Source organism: Marmota flaviventris, chromosome 8 (genome assembly GCF_047511675.1).
Source record: "Marmota flaviventris isolate mMarFla1 chromosome 8, mMarFla1.hap1, whole genome shotgun sequence".
Taxonomy (NCBI): domain Eukaryota; kingdom Metazoa; phylum Chordata; class Mammalia; order Rodentia; family Sciuridae; genus Marmota; species Marmota flaviventris.
This window is the reverse complement of record NC_092505.1, coordinates 10077465-10099198: the sequence shown is the minus strand read 5'-3', so window position 1 is coordinate 10099198 and position 21734 is coordinate 10077465. Positions and strand designations below refer to the sequence as shown.

The window sequence follows — 21734 nt, the reverse complement described above, 5'->3', positions numbered from 1 at the left end:
TGCTGCGTCCATAGAGGTGGTGACAGGGCCAGCGCCTACCCCATGCCCTCCTTCCCCAACAGAGAACTCAGAAAACAGCACACTTCAAGCTCAGTACCCTTTTCCCAAGGCCAGGCAGTCCCAGCCCTTCACGCAAATTCTCCACAGCTCCCACAGAACAAGTTCCTGTGATCCTTGTTCCTGAAGAAACTCGAAATGAATGAATATTTCAAAACAAAATTTAAGTGTATATGAGTTAGATACTTTTGAGACCTGAAAATATATTGAAAAACTTGAATTTTGACAGCACAGAAAGGCTTGTTAAGTTGTTTAAAATGGAATTAATACATAATTAATAGCATTACTTTCACAGTATAACAAGGCCTGTAACAGACTCAGTAGAATGGTGTGGATTTTGCTGAAAGCAGAAGTTTTTCCCATTAGAAGAATTTTATAGGAGAGGAAAATGTGTGTGGGGAAAAAAAAAAAAAAAAACTAAAAATGACTTCCAGAGTACCCCCTTCAAATGTTATAGAATTATCTTGGATCACCTGCACAATAAATTGGAAAATATTTTTCAAATATGTCAAATAACCAAACATCTTGTGAACCAGAAAACATGCTTAAACACTGAACAACTTGCTTTTATCTTCCTTGATTTTTCCCAATTTCCAAGGAAAACTCTGGCTTCAAATACTGTGATGGTTCATCCAGCTGAGGTCTGAGAAAGAAGAAGATTAAAATTGAACAACTTGCTTTTTTCTTCCTTGATTTTTTTGAACAACTTCCATGGAAACTTTTGCCTCGTACAGTGGAATAGGTTCATCCAACTGAGGTCTGGAGAGAAAAATTATTACAAACGTCACAAATGTTCAGAACACACTGGACAATAGTTGACAGTTTCCTTAGTTTAGCTATATTATTTTAAAATAGGTCAAACTTGTCCATTAGTATTCCACTGTTAAAATTGGTTAAATTTTCAAGGGGAAAAATACCTTCTTTATCCATTCTAAGTGGTAAACTGATTCAACTTAAACATATTGTATTTTTCCCTCTTTTCAAGCTATGGATTATTTGGGAGGGGTGATGAGAAAATGCAAAGAGTGAAGTACAGAAAGGAACAGAAGGCAGGAAACTCATAGGACATTTCTATCTTCGGGTAAACTTACTGGTATAACACCAGATATACTTTGAGAAATATTAAGCGGTAAATGTTTATCTAAACTAAATAAGATATGGAGGCAACAGGTATACTGCAAAAGCTGAAACAAAAACATTATCTCCTGGAGAATAGAAAAATAAAAATGATTTGGCACTTTAGCATACCTAAAAACACCAGCTGATAACTTCTCCATCACATCTTTTAAAATGCGTAGCTGGAAGGATTGTTAAGGTGGCAACATTAAAGAGAAAGGACTAAAAACATTCAATAGGCTGAAGAAACTAGGCAGGTCAGTTCTTTTTCAAGTTTTGCACTCTCAGAAATTCAAAATGTTGTTACAGAAATTCTGTAAGCTGTCAAGTTTACCTGTAAAACAGGAATGATTTGAGAGAGTTGGTATTACTAAGTCTAAATTTCTAAGCACAGGTGGGAAGAGCAGCAAGCCTAAGGGATGACCACTTTTATACCAATGAATGAAGGCAGAATGATGTATTTAGCACTTACTTTTTACATCTTACATCTGGTTGGTAACAGACCAAAGTATGTGTGATATATGTCACTAACAGAATCAAAATTATGTAAAATGAAAAAATCTTTTTTGGGAACTTAAGTGAAATCATAATATTGAGATCAAAACTATGTGATTGCTAATACTGAAGAATTATTTAAGGCATAGAATCGAAAAGCTGAAAGGAGTTGTCTATGTTAAATCAAGCAACAACAAGCTTATGTGAAGTGATTGAGGGGCCTCTGTACAAGTGAGAACTAAAGACTGATTCAGGACTTTAGAAAACATAAATTAGAAAATATGATCATAAGTCCTTTTAAAAGAGGAATGACCTAAAGAACATTAATTCATATATTCACATCCCTGCAAATGTCTTTAGACTTCTGTTACTGAAATTGCTGGGTGCATTGGCTCATGTCTGTAATCCCAGAGATTCAGGATGCTGAGGCAAGGCCTTGTCTCAAAAAAACAGAGTCTGTAGGATGTAGTTCAGTGATAGAGTGTCCTTGGATACAATACCCAGTACTACCAAACAAACAAAAGAAAAATAAATTGTTGTGTGTGTGTGTGTGCGTGTGTGTGTGCGTGTATGTATATATATATATATATATATATATATATATATATATATATATATACACACACACATATAGATGCCCTATGACTTATGATGGGATTTTGTCCCAATAAATCCACTCTAATCTAAACATATCATAAATCAAAAGTACATTTAATAATAACCTACCAAATATCCTGTTTAGCAACACAGTACTGCAGAGTATTGGTTGTTTCTCCTCATGATCTTGCAGCTGACTGGAAGATACATCTTGTTGTTGCTGCCCAGCATTGCAAGAAAATGCAGTGTATTGTACTGCATATGGCTAGCCCAGGAAAAGGTAAAAATTCAAAGTACAGGGCTGGGGCTGGGGCTGAGTGGTAGAGCGCCTGCCTTGCACAAGTGAGGCACTGGGTTCGATCCTCAGCACCACATAAAAACAAACGAAATGGAGGTATTTTATCCATCTACAACTAAAAAATAAAAAAAAAAACATTAAAATAAATTCAAAGTACAGAACTGGAGTTGTAGCTCAGTAGTAGAGCGCTTGCCTAGCATGTGTGTGAGGCACTGGATTCCATTCTCAGCACCACATATAAATAAGTAAATAAATAAAGCCCATTGACAACTAAAAAATTTTTTTAAAATTCAAAGTATGTTTTCTATTGAATGCATATTGCTTTGGCAACATAAAGTAAAAAATAACATAAAGTAAAAAAATCTTAAGATGAACCATCATTGAGTTGGAGACGGTCTGTATAGAGCATATATTTTTGATTTTGGAAAATTTAACATTATTTCATATAAACATGTCATATTTCAACCTGATCCAGGGATTTGCAAATAAGTTAAAATGTTCTCATCATAGAAGTGGTTTGAGAGAATTAACACAGGAAAAACAGTCAACTTTGATTCTCACATGTAAGATTTAAAACACGCTAACTAATGTTATTTGCTTTTTGTGGATGGGTACTAGGGATTGAACCCATGAAATCACATCTCCTACCTTTTTATATATTTTTTGAGACAAGGTCTTCATAAGTTGCTTAAGACCTCCCTAAGTTGCTGAGGCTGACTTTTGAATTTGTGATCCTCGTGCCTCAGATTCCCGAGCCACTAGATTAGGTGGATGGTACCATGCTACTACTATTCGTAATAGTTATATAATATTCTCTATTGTTCATATCTTATGTTATCCTAGATAATTGTGATGCTGGACGTAATTTTTAAAATAAGGAAATAAAAAATTTATTAGAAAAATATTTAATCAAAATATTTTAGACTACTATATTTACTATAGGAAAGAGTTCTGAAATCTCCTTAACATGCAATACATTCAGTATCCTTATTACACATTATTATTATTATTTTTTTGTTTGGGGTACTGGGATTGAATCAGGCCCTGCACATGCTAGGCAGGTTCTCTACCACTGATCTATACCCTAGCCCTAAATATTACTATTTTAAACCTGTGAAATAAATCTTTCATTACTCCTAGAAGGGGCTGACCTCTCTACACATCACACACGTATAACTATGCACATTTGACAAAGGTAATGTATGGTGTTCAGTGGAGACAAATGTAAAGGTATGTAAATCTCTTCACACAAAAGTTATCTATCATAATAATGAGGATCTTTTTATCCAATACATTGAAACTTATTAAGTACAACCATATATAAAATGGTGATCTTTGAAATAAAAGCAATTCTTAAGAGAAATTGACTCTCCTTGAGAGAATTTTGGACTTCTTTTTGAAATTGCTTTCACCTTCCTTCTCACAGGAAAACTTCTCATTACTTTCACCAAAACGGGAATGATTTGACTTCATTCACTAGATTTGTCTCTAATGACTTTTTGTTTTGGTGGTACAAGGGATTGAACCCAGGTGCACTTTACCATTGACCTACATTCTTCGCCATTTTTTTTTTTTTGAGACAGGGTCTCATTAAATTCCTGAGGTTGGCCTCAAACTTGCAATCCCACTTTAGCCTCCAGAGTAGTTGAGATTACAGGCATGCATCACCATGACCAACTGAATGATTTCTATTTTTAAAAATCCAGGTGCAGCCTCATGTGATGAAGATTTCTCAGCACTGATATTATAAAATACCAACTGTTTAGATAAGTACTGTTAAATTTTTTTGTGTGCAATGATACCTTCATCTAGGTAAGGTGTACACCTCTCAAGGCGACATGTGTAATGTCAGGTTAAAGAGAAAACCAAACCATCTTCCACATGACATTATGGTTTATTTCCGACCCTGAAAGGAGGGAGGCTTTCTGGGTGTGATTTTTTTTTTTTTTTTTTAATGGTGCTGGGGATTGAACCCAGGGCCTTGTGCATATGAGCCAAGCACTCTACCAACTGAGCTATATCCCCAGCCCTCTGGGTGTGATTCTTGTTCTGCCATTTGATAGCTGTGTACTTGCACATATACTAACCTCTCTATCCTTCTTCAACTGTGAAACAGAGATAATAATACTTAAATCTCACGGATTGTTTTAACATTTAAACAAATACCTGCAAGACACTTGGAACACTGTTTGGCATACTCAAGGAGAGTTAACAGATAATTATTGTTCTTATTATCATATGAAAGAATTTATAAGTAGAGTACAAAGTAAATTTCAAGCCTAAAACAAGTCAGTAGAAGAAAAGGATATAAAGATATTTTCCCTGTTGTACATTTGACAAATTCCAAATTTCATCATTAAGGAAAGCCACCGTTGCTCCCTTGAGGAAAAGGCAATGGCTATCTGGAGGATCCAACTTGACAGAATAAACAAAGATCAATCAATTACTGTGAGCCTAAGAGCAGAAGGATGATTAGTAGCATAGCTAGAAAAAAATTAAATAATGTCCAAATTACAAAAACTCAGTAAACTTTAATAATATGTAAACTATAATGTTGGAGTAATGTTTTATTTTCAATTTTATGGTCCCAAATGATGAAGAAACAGCAAGGTGTATAGGTTAGATGAAGGACCAATCTAGAATCCTAGTACTGAAGTGGCTGAGGTATTACCAGTCACCTTCATAAGAATAGTAGAAAGTCAAGATTGGCATATGAGAATTATGGTATTGGCATATCACCCATTACATGTTAATTTGAATTCTACAGAAAAACATTTGGAAAATAACTTATTGATACATTTAAACAGTACTTCCAATTTAAATAATTAGGAAGTTGTATAATTTTATACAGAAATTTTTAAGTATATGTCAGTGATATTTGTTACTAAGAAAAGAGTAGTTTTTAATTTTTTAAAAAATTATTTTGGGGATTGAACACAAGGGCAATTTACCACTGAGTTACATCCCTAGCACTTTTATTTTTTATTGAAAACAGGGTTTTGCTAAGTTGCTTAGTGCCTAAATTGCTGAGGCTGTCCTTGAACCTGTGATCATCCTGCCTCAGCCTCCTAAGTTACTGTGATTACAGGCATGTGCCACTGTGCCCAGAAATCAAGTTTTTTTCTGGAATGGTGGGGATTGAACCTAGGGCCTTAAGCATGCAAGGCAAGCACTCTACCACTGAACTACATCCTCAGTCCTGAAATACAATTTAAAATTCAGAAGTCACTACTTTCAAATAACTAAATAAAATTATAATTCATTCTAACTGAAGAATTCTCATACTAGGCATTATTTTAACATTTTGGCCAACATGTATTTAACATAAAAAACAAACTACATTTCTTTAAACATAGGGTATAATTCAGAATTTGTATTAATTTAGCCATACCTTGCCTCAAACAAGATTTAGGCATTATTCTTTTTAATTACATTCCTTTGTTCTAACAGTAATGCTTTATTGTTTCTGATAATACCTGAAGGCTTTCTTCTCTTGTTATCCAATGGCCTCCAACACCAAGAAGCGTGATGATATCATGTTTATGTGGTAGTAGTTGTGATTTTATAGCTGGTTCATCATCTTTACTATATAATCTCACTTGTAAATGAATACAGAGAGAGAGAAAAGAGACACTTTATAATAATCTGACAAAAACTTGTTGTTCAAAAAGTTTTACTTTTTAATATGGTAATGTGGAGGCATTTTTCCTAGAACAAGGCAACACACAGTACATTCAGATACCTTAAATATACCTTTCATATTGAACATATTTATAAGATTTATTCTATATTTCATTATAAATGAAATAGTATGTTTGCATTTGGAAACTAAGGTAATATATAACATAATATATAGTTAAGTCTTGTAATGAATTAATTATAACAATGATGGCTTAAAACAGTGGGATGAGCTGCTTTCTAATTAAAGCATTCAGATTCAAAATAGTCATATGAGTTACTTGCAAATCTTGAAATTTAAATCTTGAAAATGGTTTAAGAAAAACAAAACCCACACATAATGGCCAAGGTGGTATTCACAACGAGGCACTGGGTTCAATTCTTAGCACCATATATTATATATAAAAAAAAAAGTCCATTGACAATTTAAAAAAATTAAAAAATATATATACATATATATGTGTGTGTGTGTATATATATACAGAAGTGTACAGATTAGGTGTTGAATAGATATTGGTTAAACTAAGAAAGTTCAAGAAGAGAGAAAACTTAAGAAACTTCTATATGTTTTCCAAATAAACACCACAGAAATCAACCATCCAAATAGAGGGCAGCCACATATAGCAGAAATGACTGCAAACAGACATCTGGATAATAATGTGTACTATATGGGACCAAATGAGATCACAGAAATAGGTTTCTTACAGAGATTTGTCTTATGTTACTTAAACTTCAATGTCTATCCTTTCAGATACACAGTGATTACAATGGAATAATATGAGGAAACTCCGATTTATTTTACTTTATTTTTAAAAAGTATTTTTTTTAGTGGTAGATGGACAAATATCTTTATTTATTTATTCATTTTTATGTGGTGCTGAGGATCAAATCCAGGGCCTCACACTTGTGAGGCAAGCACTCTATCACTGAGCTATAGTTCCAGTCCAGGAAGCTCCAATTTAAACAGACAAGTCTTTAGTTAAAAAAAAAAAAAAAGGCCTGGAATTAAACATCCAATTTAATAAATGCATTAACAATTATTCCCTGTTTTTTTTTTAATTTTCCCCTGAAATTCACCAAACTGAAAAAAACTAAATAGGCTACTGATTTTGTAGGTACCAACCTCCAGCATCTAGAACAATATCTACTCCCAGGCCTCCTGTTTCTTCCAAACAGCTTTCAGCAACATCAACCTTCCCATTCGATACATCAATCACCCGGGCTGTAAAGGACAGGAAATCAGGCAACTGTATTATTCTTTTTTTTTTTTTTAATTTTTAAAAAAAATTTTATTTATTAGCTGTTCAAAACATTTTTTTTAATTATTATTAGTTGTTCAAAACAAATTGTATTATTCTGTATGTGATCAACACAAGGCAATCAGGGGGAGAAAAAAAAATCTGTTTTCTGAAATGAGTTAAGCAGTTTAATTATTAAATATTAAATTTAAAGGGGAAAATTATATTAAATCATATTAAATTACATTTTCCCATTGAGCCTAATTTTGATAAGGTTCAATTCTAAATGAAGGGACTGATAAATTCAGTAAAATAAAAATATGAGCATTTTGTGGATAAAGTAGTCCAAGGATGGTCTGTGGAGGCAGAAGATTGCTCTCAATAGCTTAGTTTACGTTACTAGAACTGAGAATCTGAAAACACAGAGATATATATGTATCATTCATAATACAATATGAATTGGAAGAGCAAGCAGTTTCTTAAATATGTTTAGATTTAATCATTTTTAAAGTTCAGTAATACAAAAGCATAGTTGTTCAACATGGTACTTATCTACTAGAAGCTGTTTTATCCTTTCTCAGTCACAGAACCCCTCCCCTTGCTACCCAAAATGGAGAAAAGTCCTGAAGGTAAGGAAAAGGAACATGATTATTTTTATCTGTTAGTGAAAATTAACTAATCTTAACTGGTTACTTTAAAAGTATTATATTAGTAGAAAAAATAATTATAGGGCTGGGGTTATGGCTCAGTGGTAGAGTGCTCGCTTAGCATGTGCAAGGCCCTGGGTTTAATCCTCAGCACCACATGAAAAGAAATAAGTAAAATAAAGATATTAAAAATAGAGAAAAAATAATTATATTTCTATATAATAGAACAATCAGAACTTGAACTAGCAAACAAAGAAATGTTTATATTGCAGTTTTAAAATTTTTATTTCTATTTTTTGTGGTACTTTGGATTGAATCCAGGACTTGGTGCATGCCAGGCAAATGCTCTACCCTGAGCAACATCCCAGACCCACCTATAAATATTTTCAACACCTTGTTGAAGAGAATTACTCTCAAAGATGTTCAGATTAGAGGAACAGTTGAACAGTAATCTGAGATTTGGGGAATGGGATAGAAGACATAAGGGAAAGATGACTGAAATAACCTCGGAAGGGTAGAATTAACCAATAAGAAACCTTTCCCTTCAATAATACCATTTGCTTTCTTTCTACATTCTATTTTCTATTTCCTTCATTCCATTTTTTTTTTTTTTGTAGTGTAGAGAGTGAAGCTAGGTTTTCAGGCATGCTAGGCAAGTGATCTAACACTGAGCTACATCCCCAGTCTTCCATTAAACTTTTGAATCTATTCTTCTTCCTCTTCTCCTTCAGCCCCTTTATTGCCTCCCTTCCATTTCTTGGTTATCTCTGCAGGATGCATAATGGAACAATAAAAATAACATGGGTTCTACTGTTAGATCAGGCATCAAAACCCCTCTTGTCTAATTGTATAACTTGCAGAAGCTAGTTAAATTCTGAGAAGCTATTTCATGGTCATCCACCACAAGGCTGTTGAGAACTTAAGGAGGAAATGTCCACATTGTTCAATGAACATTACTTTCCTTCCTGCCTCCCTTCACTTATACTCTGTTCATCCTCGTTGCTCTTTTCCTGTTAGTTTCTCTGTTCCTATTTTCTTCCTCTCCATACTCACTGCTGTTTGAATAGGTTCAACTTTTTAATTTTTATTTATTTTTATTTAATTTTTAGGTTCAACTTTTGTAAGAGCTCACAGTCTCCACCATGTCCTGCTCACCTTAAACTATATCTGACTTGTGTTTCTATGTGCATGGATCATTTGTCTCACAGAAAATAGACAACTTTAAGGACACATGATGGGGTAAAAGAGGTTGAGAAATACAGAGTGGTGCAAAATATATTGATTTATTGACTGAAACCAAAGAAACAACAGGTATTTCTTAAGTGTGTCAAAGTTCACTTAATAATGCAAACTTGGGTAAGTTGGTAAGACAAAAATTTAAAAAAAATTGAAAGATATAATTATTTAATTTTAAATAATTAAAGCTATCACTTAAGTAAATTTGGAATCAGCACATATTACTTTTTAGCTGTTAGTGCATTTTAAAATTGACTTTCATTTGTGATTTTGTACTTCATTTTATCAGTGCAGTTTTTATTTCCCTGCAAAATTTCATGTTCTAAAGTCTGTGCTGAGTAATGTTACCCACCTATAGAAGACCTAAGTCTTTCAAGGCACTGCTTGTCTTCTAGGCTGTATGCTGTTGAAATCACTTTGGCTCCTCTGTGGTGTGCTAACTGAATGGCTATTGTGCCAAATGCCTGTGTGAAAACACATACATGATGGGTTAACAAATACAGGGTACAGGCCATATCCAATCTATTTATGCTATATAAAATGTATAGCATATATATTGTATACATATATAGCATACACACACACATATGTATATATGTACATGTACATACACTTTTTTTTGGTACTAGGAATTGAACCCGGGGTACTTTACATTGAGCCATATTAACAGCCCTTTTTATTTTTGAGACAGGGTCTTGCTGAGTAGCTGAGGCTGGCCTTGAATCTGTGATCTTCCTATCTCAGCTCCCCAAGTTACTGGGATTACAGGCATGCACCACTGCACCTGGCTTACTTTAATATTTTAAAACATAAATAAACAAATAAAAATTAAAAAGGGCTGGGGATGTAGCCCGAAGGTAGACTGCTCCTAAGTTCTTCCTAGGGAAACAAAAAACAAAATACCCCAAAACAAAAAATGTTATAATAAAAAGGAAAAAATGCAAATAAGATTAGTAGGCTAAACATCTGATTGATTTCTTCAGAAAGGGGAGTAGAAAAGCTGCACGAATCAAATGCTCAGGTCTGACCACTGCACATCATTTCTAGGATGGAAGGCCACATTCAGAAATGTGACCATGGAAAGAGAAAAGGAGGCTGTCAGGGCATTGTTGAAGCACCTGCAGGAATCTAGTTACCTCTCTTTGGAGACTGGAGCACTTTAAACACTCCATCTGTATTTGGACCTGTGAGGTGAGCATAGGGAAGCACTACTACCCTGATATTGGACATCAGGCTGAAGCCAATGCTGAAGACAGCTTTGCCTTTTTTCCAGAGAAAAGGAGAAGAAAATAATTTTCATCAACAGCCAAATAGAAAACTATAGATTCATCTCAAGTTTTGCAACCATTTTAGAATGTAATATTTTACATATTCTATATTTTTGGTACTGGGAATTAAACCCAGGGGTGCTTAACCATTGAGCCACATCCCCAGCTCTTTTTAGTTTGAGATAGGGTATCTCTAAGTTACTTAAGGTCTCACTAAATTGCTCAGGCTGGCCTCAAACTTGTGATCCTCCTGCCTCAGCCTCAAGAATCATTGGAATTACACATGTGTGCCACCAAGACCAGCTATTGTTTTTTTCAGTTGTAGATGGATACAATATCTTTACTTATTTATTTTTATGTGATGCTGAGGATCAAACCCTGTGCCTCACGCATGCAAGGCAAATGCTCTACCACTGAGCTACAACCCCAGCCCAAGACCAGCTATTTTACATAACCTTTTAGTGTTTATTATTATGACAGTCTATTTTTTGATGATATATGGAATACATTTAAATCAGTTTATTTTGACACTGTGTGTGATCTATCTATAAAACACCAAAACTTTATTAATGTAAGTGTAAGTATTGGTGATATGATAGATACAAAACCAGTAGGAATTCCAGACTTTGTATAACAGGAATGAATAAAAATGGCTTGGCTGGACATACAGCTCAGTGGTAGAGAGCTTACTGCACAAGGCCCTGAGTTCCATCCCCAGCATGGGGTGGGGTGGGGGGAGACTTATCTGCTTCTTTTTGTAGTTCTGGGGATGAAACCCAGGGCCCTGTACATGCAAGGAAAGCACTCTACCAACTGAGCTATGTCCCCAGCCCCTTTGTCTGCTTTTTAATATACTGGTAAATTTAAAATAATTAGAAACTAATTACACTAAATCTAACTTTTGCCTCCTATTGATAAAAGCAGTATATGGTAACAAAATGGGAGGCTGGTAAGAAATCTCACTGGTCGAAGGCCCCCGAGTTCAATCCCTGGTATTCCCCGCGCCCCGCAAAAAGAAATCTGTTATTAATCTATTGGCAAAGAATTCTATTAGCTTGTTTCTAAATATCCTAAGTCAACTTTAATCTTTTTCTTAAGGAAAACAAAACAAAACAAAACACTGACACTTACACTTGCTCCATCCATTATCAGCACAGATTTTCCAGGAGAGAGATGAGAAAGATAATGCAGGGCTGTATAAGCTCGCACTCCATCCCGAATAGCTCCAGCAGCTTCTGTCCACGTAACCTTTTCTGGTTTATGGACTATCACAAGGAATAAGAGGACATGATCCATTAGCAAGTCCTATTCGTACTGCCTTCTAGATCTATTTCTTTCTATCTCTTCAACCATGGTTCAAACCTGCTCCTGTTACTCTCTCCCCAACATTATGGTTTCCTTGTTTCCCTTCTTGCCTATGTATAATCCACTCTTAAGATAAGCATAAAGCACAGCTGCATTAATAAATGAAAAGCAAAAGGTAAATAAGCACCATCCTACTAGAGAAACACTGCATAAGGATCATCCCAACAACCTCCTCTTTCCCCACCAGAGGTCACCATTCTAACTCAATTTGGGATTCACCTTCATAAGCTTATTACTCAAGTATACGCTTCTAAACCATCATTCAGTTTTGCTTGGTTTTGAACTTTTATCTAAATAGAAGTATTCTTTGTTCTCTTGCCTTTCATGTTGAACATTATGTTTTTGGGAGACACCTTTTCTGTGCCCTTTCACTTGGGAGGTTGTGGTACTTTGGTTTTTGTTGTTTTATGGTAGTCCAATGTGTGCAAACACCTTTGGTTATCTATTCTCCAGCCAATGAACATTTGTGTTGTTTCCAGTTGTATCAGTGACAATGCTGCTAAGAATGTTCTCCTATAAAGGACATTGTTACACTATGCATGGTTTTCACTAGGATATTTAGTTTGGAGTAGAAATCCCAGGTCCTATACCATATTACCTTTGACTTAGTTATACTTTTAAGTGTGCTTGTATAAATTTACTCCCTCACAGCACTGTCTTTTTGCTGTAAACTCTTCTATCAGATTTTTACATTTTTGCCAATTGTGTATAATGGTTTATAATTATGATTTAAATTTGCTTTTTTTTTTTTTGACTACTGAAAAGGTTGATCCTCTGTCTACATTTGCTGGCATTTTGAAATTCTTTTTATGAAGTGACTGTCTTTGTCAAATTTTCTATCATTCTGTCTTTTTAAAAATTTATTGACTCATAGGAATTTTTAGAGTCATTTGTGCTGTAAGTATTACAAGTTGAGTCATTTGTCTAATTATGTACTATAAATATTCCAAGTGAATATTCCTTATCTGCAATACTTGGGGTCAAAAGTGTTTTGGATTTTGGAATATGTTCTTGTATTAATGAGTTATATTAAGGATGGAAATTAAGTCTAAAAATGAAATTCATTTATGTTTCACATATACCTTATACACATAGCCTGAAGGTAATTTCATAAAGTATTTTTAGTGTGTCTTTGTTTTGTCTGCAACCTGTCACATGAGGTTGGGTGCAGAATTTTTCACTTGTGGCATCATGTCAACACTCAAAAAAATCCAGATCTTGGAGCATTTTGGATTTCAGATTATTGGATGCTCAACCTGTATTTCAACCTTGTGGGTTTTCTTGAGAATCACTTTAGTGGTACCTTTGAAAATAGAAGTATTGGAATAACATTCTAACATTTCTCTGATTAAATTTATCAATGGCTTTCATTATACTTGGAAAAAAATGCAAACTCCTGATATAGTTAAAAAAGTTGTGTATGATCTGATCATTAAACTGTTCCTTTATATGTTTCACTGTTTTTGTGTTCATGTTGTAAACTGTTATTTTTTCATACTACAAGCAATCCTTTCTCATTTTAATGCACTTTTTATGTCTTCACTAGCTCTTTCAAATCTGTTTCCTCTAAGGGCAATAGATTCAGATGGACAAGACACAGGGAAAGCACACATCACTGCTCTAGCGATAGAATACTGCCCTCTAGTGGAGCATTCAAGCATATGTTGAAAATGTTCAGGGAATGAAAACAGCAAGAACACACTAAGTGTACATATGATAGCACATAAAGTACTTTATTTCTTATGAAACTCTTTAAGATAGGTATAATATTAAAATGTATGTATTTTGGTTTTCTCCTGTGTTCCTGGATCATAACTCCCATTGCCCTTGTTATTTCCTATATGACCAGTACAATAAGCATATCTTGTATTTGAGTTTTTGTCTTTGGTTCCTGAAGCAGCTTCAGAACAATTCAGTTTAGTAAAAGCCAATTTTTTATAATGTTGGGGTGCTTTAGCTTTAGAAAGCAAAGTCTCTGTCTCTCTTTCTCTCTGACCTTCTCTTCCCTACCTTTCCCCTACTCCCTGTTCTCTCCAAGGCAGAAAACTAGCAATCTTTTCCCCTAAGGTAAGTGAGAGAAACCAAAATTATGTTCTCTTATCTTTCTATCTTGGAGCTGGGCTGGCAATAAAGAACTTCTGTGACACATCTAGTTTGACAGGAGATATTAAGGCTTCAATTTCAGAAAGGGTCCTGCCCCACACCCAAGAGGAAGAAATGTTGCAAAGAAAGGCTAGGAAGACTTGGAAGAGACAGGCCTTGTTGGGTTTTTCTACTAAATCTATTAATATTAGGTAATGTCCTTTTTGTCCAATCTCATTTATACATGGTTGTCCATGCTTCAATCATACCCATGTGATGAAGTCCTCATAAAAAACTTAAATGGACAGGGGTTGAAGAGAGAAATCTAGATAGCTGAACATGTAACAGCTTGCAGGAAGGTGAACAAGAACTTACCCATGTGTTGGGAGGGTGGACAGCCCAATTCAACAGGTACAGAAGCTCCTAGACCTTGCTCTATGTATGTCTTCATTTGGTTCAATAAATAATAAATAATACCCTTCAAAATATCCTTTATAATAAATTGACAAACATATTTCTGCAAACCATTCTACTGAATTATTCAACCCTAAAGTTGGAACCCCAATTTGTTGCTGTCTGGCCAGAAGTTCTGAAGCCCACAACTGTGACCAGTGTCTGAAAAGAGGACAGTCTTGTGGGACTCAATCTCTGGGATCTGATACTATCTCCAGATGTCGGCTGTAGAATCGATTGCTCTAACATTTTGAGACCATACTAGAAGTGATCTGTGTTATGGGGTATATAGTAAAAGAAATTGAGTTTGTGTTTGTTTTTTTTACCCAATAGCTATTCTCTTAATTTTCTTGATTAAGAAATGGGGTTCAGGGTAACTAAGTTGTTCAAGGCCCACATAGATAGTAAGACATGACTCTAAAGCACATCTACTCTAACAATTCATGCTCAATCTACAGTTTACCTATATGGCCTTTCTTTTGGAACACTTCCCATTGTAAGAATTGTGACTACCATATTTTATCAAAATATCAGTCATGTAGTCCTTAAAAAAATACTAAAAGACAATGTTGCCAAATTTAAAGATCCTAAAATTACAAGGTTAAATGTGGGTTAATGTCAAGATTCTTGCTTTTCTGTTAGGTAGTCAACAGGTACTTATTATGTTACAAAAAATAAACAAGAGTCATGTGCAGATTAATAATAAAGTATATCAGTACTGAGAAAATTATAATTTCACTTCTTTCTTGTATATGACCAAGTGCTAACAGAACAGTGCTGCAAATGTGTGCCAAATTTTTGTTTTATTTTGTTTGGTAGTGAAGGTTGAACCCGGGGATACTTTGCCCCTGAGCTTTTTATTTATTTATTTTTTTAATTTTGAGACAGGGTCTCGCTAAGTTGCTTAGGGCCTTACTAAGTTGTTGAGGCTGGCCTTGAACTTGAGATCCTCCTGTTTCAGCCTCCTGAATTGCTGGGAGTACAAACATGTGTCAATGTTGCCAAATTTAGAATGAAAAATAATTTTTATGTTTGACAGAATGACTTATGAACTAAAAGTAGAAAAGAGCTGGAAGAATTATTCAATTTTAAGCTCTAGCATTAATATTGTACAAAATAAGATTAACAGCACATTTGAGGAGGTTGTTTGGAACATTGTTCTTTGGTTTGATGAAAGAACAGACTTTGAGTTGAGGTGACCAAATGCTGAGCTCTCATTAAACCATCACTAGGTTAAGAATTAAAAAAGAATCTCAAATAGAGTTGTGGTAAACTGAAAATTTCCCTCTGAAAAGTTTCATGGAGCATACTGAAATTATTCCCCCTTTTACAAAATGCTACAAAATGCTGGTGCTGCAAACAGAATGCAGAGGTTATCTAGTTGAGTCTCCTCATTTATGAATGTAGTCAGCAAGCCCTAGGAAGCTGCCTACAGGTGACATGCCAGTGGTCATTCCTAAAGGACCTTTTTATGGAGTTTGTACTGAGAATTGAGCACAGGGCCTTAACATGCTATGCAAGTGCTTGACCTTTTAAAATTTTATTTTGAGCTGAGCATGGTGGTGCACACCTGTAATCTCAGCTCAGGAGGCTGAGGCAGGAGGATCGCAAGTTCAAAGTCAGCCTCAGCAACAGCAAGGCACTAAGCAACTCAGTGAGATCCTGTCTCAAAATAAAATACAAATTAGAGCTGGGGATGTGGCTCAGTGGTTGAGTGTCCCCCAAGTTTAATCCTTGGTACCCACCCCCCCCCTGCAAAAAATAAAAATTATTTTGAGACAGGATCTCACTAAATTGTTCAGCCTGGCCTCAAACTTGTGATCTTCCTGCCTTAGTCTTCTGAGTAGCTGGGATTATAGGGGGTGTGCCACCATGTCAGACTAGGGCAAGTGTTTTTTTTTTTTTTTTAATAGTTGTAAATGGACAGCATGCCTTTATTTATTTTTTTATATGGTGCTAAGGATTGAACTCAGTGCCTCACACATGCCAGGCAAGTACTCTGCCACTGAGCTACAGCCTCAGCCCAGGGCAAGTGTTCTTAATTCCTTCCTGCCTCAGACTCTAAAAGTACTGTTTTGTACATTTTTAATTTCAATTAATAAGCAGGCACACTGGCGATGTAGCTCAGTGTTAGAGTACTTTAATAAAACAACAAGGACAATGACAAAAGATATTCCAAGAGAAAGAATTTACAAAATTCTGATTAAGGATATAATTTTAGAGCCAAGAAAGAAAACATTTTCATATTTCTTACCATAAGCTGTTTGTAAAACTCAAAGGTCTACACACTGTTTAGTCTGAATATGAATTTTATGAATAACAATTATAAACTAGAAGTATTGACATGACCTGCCAACAGTTATAACACATTAATAAGACTTATATGAGGTCTGGAATACTGAATTGCTACATACCCAAGTAATGTTCATGTACTCTAATCACTTCACAAAGTCCAGGGTCTTCAGAATCCAGGGGCAAAATTCCTAAAATTTAAAAAGAGATCCTTAAAGAAAACTAAAATGTATTCATTCCTAATGAACATATTTGTGTAAATTTTGTTCGGTGGAATTTTAAGGAAGGTTTCAGTAATTATCATTGTGGGGAAGGGAGAGACTTCAGAAATATGGAAGGGGACTATATATATTTTCTGGTATAAACATAGGGATACTTGTGCTGTCTCCATATTTGTCTCTTCTGTTACTTCTTGAGTGTCATAAAGATAATAGTCAATGTTATAGAGCTAAATCAGAGTCTTGGGGAAACCAGGAATTCCTGGGTAAAACTGTCTTTGATATATTTAGCTTCCTTCCTATGGTTTGGTTCCATGTGATACCTAGGTATGTTTCCAATAAAAATCTCATTTTTATTTTTGGTCTTTCCCAAAAAGCATCTGGGGTAATACAGAATTTCACTGACTTCACGGACCAAAAAAAAAAAAAAAAAAAAAAAAAGAAAATTATCAATTCTCTAGAAAAATCATACAATCTTATAAAAACCTGAAAAAAATCTTCCTACAAATCTATTCTTTAACAGCTTAAACATGTTATAAGGGGCTGCAGTTATGGCTCAGTGGTGGAGCTCTTGCCTGGCATGTGAGGTCCTGGGTTCCATCCTCAGCATCACATAAAATTAAATAAATAAAATAAATGTATTGTGACCGTCTACAACTAAAAATCATAAATTTAAAAAAATGTAATAAGGCTAAGTAATTTTTTAAAATTTATATGCATATCTTCCATGAAAAATGGAAGTTTCAAAGACCACAAATAAAGCCATACTCTATATGTTTGTATGACTATCTAGGATACAAGTATAAATTCATATATATTTTTTGAAAAAAATATTATTACAGTAATTAAGGTTTTAAGAAAACTATATATTAATGTTTCAAGTCAATTTTTAGTTTTTCAATACTAGCAAGGGAGCTCTGTAGGACTCAAGTGAGAGTGGAGAACAGAGATTCTATAAGGCCCAGCCAGTCAGTGGTTGTCAAGCATAGGCCACACAACTTTCCTTTTCTTGAGAGACTTCAGTGTGTCCACAGACTGGGGACTGGAAAGAAAAGTACTGTACCAAGTACAGCAGCAATTATGGTTATTTTTCAGTCTAAAAAACTGCCCTATAGCCAACTATTGACAAGCTTCAAAAGTTGTGCTAATTTGGATTAAACTTCCAATTTTCTTCATTAATGGATACTTGAGAGTAAATTCCCAAACTCTTAATATTTTATGTTTTGCCATGCTGGGACTGAACCCAGGGTCTCACTCATGCCAGGCAAGCACTTTACCACTGAGCTACACCACCAGCCCAGGAAAGTATTTATCTATGAAGTAAGGTCACAATGAACATTAATAAAAAGAGAAAAAAGAAGAGATGGCAATAAAACTGATGAACTGAAAATGAACTGTGAACTAAAACTTACCAACTACTTCATCATCTGGTTGAAAGAATGATACCTTGGTTCCAACTAGAGAGAAGAAAATTAATAGTTACCATCATAAGGCTACTAAATATAATTCTTATTTAACCATTAAAACAAAGGATCCATGGGTTTATAAAAAGTCATTCATTCAAAGAAAAGGCTAAGAAGGAGGACATTATAATAGTGTGTGAAGACTCTAGGACAGAACACTTCACATCTGGATTCTCTACAGAATCTGGGGCACACAGTTACTGACAGCATAGAAAAATATATTTCTCTCTATGGTTCTCTGTCTACTAGCTAACTTTAAGGATAAAGGAGTAAAGGAAAATAATCCATCCCCTAGTTTGTATGATGATGATGATGTTTTCTACCCAACACTGACACTTTCTGGCTAATCCTTCAATTATTATTTTAGTTGCAGAATCTCAAGACACACAATGGATAATGCTGATAGGAGTCCACATGTAAAGACTACTTTATTTTGTGAAGACATTCAGAAAGTTTTTGATATTCTATAGTAATTAATTTAATTATATTTTCTTTGGCTATGCAGAGAAAAGTCAATTCATATGAATATTTTTATTCAGAGTTACAAGATAAAAAAATAGCAGTGCTGTTGAATGCCTACTTGTACCCAGCACTTTAGCATGTTCATGCATTTAACCTTTACAACAGGCCCATGAAGTATTATTCTTCCTATTTTACACACGGGAAAACTGAGATGAAGCAGTATAATATTCTGGAAGTGGCCTCTTTAGTTGTCTCTAAGCAAAATGGCCCCAAAACTCATCTGCTGGTACCCAGCAAATAATTCCAAGCTGGTATTCCTCCTTTTGCAGTTTGCTTCTTGGGATCCCTCCTGTGCTATTACCCATCAGTATGTTTGGCTTCTGACCCATTGAATTTTTCTTTCCTTTCTGCTGCTGATCCACGTCCTCTTGAGATCACTTGGACCCATTTTTGGCCCCCTTTACACTCTTCTTTTAATTATTCCTCAACAGGTGCCTCCTGAAGGGTTCTATGTTTATATGTCTCCTCCATTTCTACACGTTCTCTGGATGAGTTTATCAAGTCTATTATTTCAAATACAATCCACATGCTGACAATCCTCAAATATAAACATTTCCAGCATGGATCCTTTACCCTTGATATTCAATTCATATAACAGATTACTGGATATCACCAGTGAGATGTTATTTAAGTACCTGGACCTCAGTAAGTATAAATCTGAACTCATCATCTTCCAGATTGGATCCTCTTCATTTATCAATTTGTGGTACCAATTCATGCCTAACTAGAATTCTCTAAGTCATTCATGGTCCTCATCTGTGTTGATTTCCCCAATTCCAATCCATTGTTAGGTCCTGCTGACTCCCTCAATATTTCTTCAGTTTGCTCCTCTTTTCTACCTCTGCTACCACCACTCAGGTGTCCCCAAAATCCCAGGCCAGGCCAGAAGCCAGGGCCGAGTAGAAGGGTTGTGGTGATGCCCAGTCCTCAGACAGGCCCCTACACTCCAGGTGCACTGACTTAAGGGTGGGGCCTTCTAAGCATCCCCTTTGATAGGTAGGCCAAGTCCTTGGGGTATCACAGGGGTGGGCCTGGTCCCCAGGATTACAGAGATTGTGAAAACACCAAAGACTGGCTCAGTCCCACACTAGCAGGTTGGAGAATACACTAGGAAGCCATGAGAATGGACCTCCTAGGAGGGGAAGGGGAGCTGTGTGGCATAGAAAGATGCCCAGGTCAGGTGAGCGGGTCCAAGAGATGCCAGGTCACTTCTTGGTGTGGTCTGCCTTGTCCAGGACAGCCATGATCAGGTGATGATAATGATGAGGGACTTGAGCAAGATGATGGGGGGTGGTGATCCACATGCCTATTTGGAAAAACCCCACAGAGCCGACTAATGGTTCCTTGGAGAAATTGAAGAGCTCACTTTCAGCACAACAGAGCCAGCCTGGAGGTGTAGTAGATTCTGAAGCACTGGATTCCCAGATAAGTTGATGATGCTTTGGACGACAGAACATGATTAAAGGCTTGAGCAGAATGTCCATTGAAAAGTGTCCAGAAGTTCGCTGAGCAGGTAGGAGGAGTAGGCCATGAGAGGACAACAGGGCATGAAGCAGAAAGTAATGATGTGAAGACAATCTGGCACAACCGAAAAGGTCAGGCATGAACAGGAAGATATTTTTTCTTGACACTGTGATGGTCTCTTGCCATCCTGGGTCCTCTCTAAAGGTACCAGCACAGAACCAGCTCCACCAGTGTGGCCTTACTCCTTGGTCCTAGAGTATCTGCTGGGACACCTACATCCCGGTGCCCACTGCCGGCGCTCCAACCCCGGATGTTAAAATCTTGCAGCCCATAGGAGCACTGGCAAAGCAGATGTGCCCCAGATGCAGAGGGCCTCCCTGCACACCTTGGCCTTATGGGCAGCGCCTCACCTCCATGTGCCCTGCAGGCTTTCCTGCTCCATCAGCATCCCTGCTGCTCCAGCTGCACCTGGCTTCCTGGAACCTACTCTCTGCCAAGTCCTATTTTTAAGAAGGTCATTTTTGTATAATAAAAATTTACATTTGAAGGGGTGTCTATGATTTTAGTGCTAGTAAACTATTATGTCATTTCTTTTACCTTGGAAAAAAATATTTACATTTGTAAACTTACCATCCAAAACAATTCCAGCAACTTCTCTTCCAACAGGAAAGAAATCCTTTTCCATCTTCATTTCCGCCAGAAGCTAAATCATGACAGAAACTGTTAGCCTACTATTGTCATGAATAAATCCTGTTTCTCCTCACACATGAGAAAAGTCAGAACAAAGATCAAGCCACAGAAAGAGAAAATATGATTTAAGTTTTGAAATTAAAACAAACAAAATAGATTTCTTTGTAGCATAGGAAACCAAGAATTTGATGAGTAAGTAGTTGATATATAGGACTTTCACATAGTATTATTATTCAAATAACCATTAATGCTTCTGTTTAACATCTTTATTTTACCACGTATGAAGGGAAATTAAGGCCCAGATATTTCTTGGTTGAACACTGTTACTTAGTCTTCTATTCAGGAGTAGGGAGGGGAATCTAGGGAGGTTATTGTTGAATAAGGGAAATGTGATCATTAAAAACAAAGGTGGTCTATTACCACATCCTTTAAAAATCACCTGAGTTTTTCCTCACAAATCTTGGGTTAGGAAGCAGGTGGGAAGAATACATAGTAAGAGTAAAATTACCATGATTTCTGACTCATGGAGAGTGTAGTTCATTTTTTTTAGGAAAA

The 21734-nt window shown here is 35.7% G+C and overlaps 1 protein-coding gene across 4 annotated transcripts in view; it reads right to left on the bottom strand.

The window, feature by feature from the left end:
* Positions 1–240: 240 nt before the first annotated feature.
* Positions 241–21734, bottom strand: part of Cryzl1 (crystallin zeta like 1) — a 31899-nt gene continuing 10405 nt past the window's right edge. For 2 of the 4 annotated variants that reach the window (XM_027929233.2, XM_027929235.2), the window contains exons 4-13: positions 21120–21192; positions 18453–18497; positions 16945–17013; positions 11762–11895; positions 9715–9826; positions 7365–7463; positions 6040–6161; positions 4873–4978; positions 1306–1351; positions 241–816 (exon numbers count right to left, since the gene is read on the bottom strand). In XM_027929233.2, coding sequence (XP_027785034.2) covers positions 717–816; positions 1306–1351; positions 4873–4978; positions 6040–6161; positions 7365–7463; positions 9715–9826; positions 11762–11895; positions 16945–17013; positions 18453–18497; positions 21120–21192 — 906 coding nt within the window. In that variant the 3' untranslated portion in view covers positions 241–716. Of the gene's footprint in view, positions 817–1305; positions 1508–4872; positions 4979–6039; positions 6162–7364; positions 7464–9714; positions 9827–11761; positions 11896–16944; positions 17014–18452; positions 18498–21119; positions 21193–21734 lie in introns of all 4 variants that reach the window. The other 2 variants (XM_027929234.2, XR_011708294.1) reach the window with 2 other exon arrangements.